The following is a 2500-nucleotide window of genomic DNA, read 5'->3' on the forward strand; positions in this document are numbered from 1 at the left end:
GTGTATGTGCAGATGTATACATATGCATATGTATACATAAATATATACATACATACATATATATATATATATATATATATATATATATTCATATATATATATATATATATATATATATATATATATATATATATATATATATATATATATATATATATGCCCCCACACGCATATACATACATATATATACACATTTATACATATATATGCAAGTGTGTATGTGTGTGTTTATATACACATACGAGCACACACACACACACACACACACACACACACACACACACACACACACACATATATATATATATATATATATATATATATATATATATGTGTGTGTGTGTGTGTGTGTGTGTGTGTGTGTGTGTGTATGTGTGTGTGTGTTTGTGTGAGTGGGGATGTGTGTGTGTTTGTGTATGTGTACATTTAAGTGGTTTTCATAACTTTATTTGCTCCTTTTCAGAAGAGACTCCAACCAACATGTGCGACGACGACGTAAGCCCCCTTGTGGTTGACAATGGCTCCGGCATGGTCAAGGCCGGATTCGCCGGAGACGACGCCCCTCGTGCCGTCTTCCCCTCCATCGTCGGCCGCCCCCGTCATCAGGGTGTGATGGTCGGCATGGGTCAGAAGGACGCCTACGTCGGCGATGAGGCCCAGAGCAAGAGAGGTATCCTGACTCTCAAGTACCCCATCGAGCACGGTATCATCACCAACTGGGACGACATGGAGAAGATCTGGCATCACTCCTTCTACAACGAACTCCGTGTTGCTCCTGAGGAATCTCCCGTCCTCCTCACTGAGGCTCCCCTCAACCCCAAGGCCAACCGTGAGAAGATGACCCAGATCATGTTCGAGACCTTCAACACACCCGCCATGTACGTGGCCATCCAGGCCGTGCTGTCCCTCTACGCCTCTGGTCGTACCACTGGTATTGTGCTCGATACTGGTGACGGTGTGACCCACACCGTCCCCATCTACGAAGGTTATGCTCTTCCTCATGCTATCCTTCGTCTCGACTTGGCCGGTCGTGACCTGACTGCTTACCTGATGAAGATCATGACTGAGCGTGGCTACTCCTTCACCACCACCGCTGAACGAGAAATCGTTCGTGACATCAAGGAGAAGCTTTGCTACGTCGCCCTTGACTTCGAGAGTGAGATGAACGTCGCTGCTGCTTCCTCATCCCTCGAGAAGTCCTATGAACTCCCTGACGGTCAGGTCATCACCATTGGCAACGAGCGTTTCCGTTGCCCCGAGTCTCTTTTCCAGCCTTCCTTCCTGGGTATGGAATCTGTTGGTATCCACGAGACCGTGTACAACTCCATCATGAGGTGCGACATTGATATCAGGAAGGACCTGTTCGCCAACAATGTGCTTTCTGGTGGTACCACCATGTACCCTGGTATTGCTGACCGCATGCAGAAGGAAATCACTGCCTTGGCTCCTTCCACCATCAAGATCAAGATCATTGCTCCTCCCGAGCGTAAATACTCCGTATGGATCGGTGGTTCCATCCTGGCCTCCCTGTCCACCTTCCAGTCCATGTGGATCACCAAGGAGGAATACGACGAATCCGGCCCTGGCATTGTCCACCGCAAGTGCTTCTAAGCTCGTCGTCGTAATAGAATATATTTCATTATTTTCATTTTGTTATTTTCATCGATCTCATTCAATCAGTATGAGATTATTTTCTACGCAGAATATTTCGTGGATGATTTCAGAATTGGTAAAAGATACATAAATATATGTTTTTAAACTGACTAGCTTTTTCCCCTTATACCAAAAGAAACAGACACTTGTAGATAAACGACACAGATAAAACAAAGAGGCAACTGAAGCATATATGCAAAATCATGTACATCTCCCGTTCGGTATGTATATAAATGCGCACATACATACACACAAACATATATTAAGTTTGTGTGTGTTGACATATACACACATATGTATGTATATATACATGTATACATGCATACACACACATCCATATATATTTTTATGTATTATGTATGCATGAGTGTATGTAGGTATGTATCTATGTATTTGTATAGATATAGAAAGATAGACATACGCACACATTTTACTATTTAGAACTATTCAAAAAACAGAATTATGAAGGCATAATATGATTTAGCAAGTTTGCAGACAGGTTGATATGATGTTGCTTGCCAATCCTACTTGTTTTCCCTCTCTTAGAAACACAGTATGTACAGCACACACACACACACATATATGTGTTTTTTTTTCTTAAGCTTCTTTTACAATCACTGGCTTCACATAATCAATTATATCTCGACATAACAATAATAAAAAAGAAAGATAAGTTCGAAGTAAAACACGAAAAAACATATTTTGCTTAAATGATCCTTATCAAATTATGGCAGAATTTACAACCATCAAAGGCCCTTCGAGAGTGATGAGACAGGCACATAATCTTTCATTAAGCAGGAGCGTGTTCCAATCAGAAATAGACTAATGTAAGAAGTCGGTTTGGAGG

At 41.7% G+C, this 2500-nt stretch overlaps 1 protein-coding gene across 2 annotated transcripts in view; it reads left to right on the forward strand.

The window, feature by feature from the left end:
- The window catches only part of LOC113815120 (actin, muscle), a 2923-nt gene extending 1160 nt beyond the window's left edge, over positions 1–1763 (forward strand). For both annotated transcript variants that reach the window (XM_027367211.2, XM_070116003.1), the window contains exon 2: positions 464–1763. In XM_027367211.2, coding sequence (XP_027223012.1) covers positions 481–1611 — 1131 coding nt within the window. In that variant the 5' untranslated portion in view covers positions 464–480 and the 3' untranslated portion in view covers positions 1612–1763. The remainder of the gene's footprint in view (positions 1–463) is intronic.
- The last annotated feature ends 737 nt before the right edge of the window (positions 1764–2500 follow it).

Source organism: Penaeus vannamei, chromosome 38, assembly GCF_042767895.1.
Source record: "Penaeus vannamei isolate JL-2024 chromosome 38, ASM4276789v1, whole genome shotgun sequence".
NCBI classification, from domain to species: domain Eukaryota; kingdom Metazoa; phylum Arthropoda; class Malacostraca; order Decapoda; family Penaeidae; genus Penaeus; species Penaeus vannamei.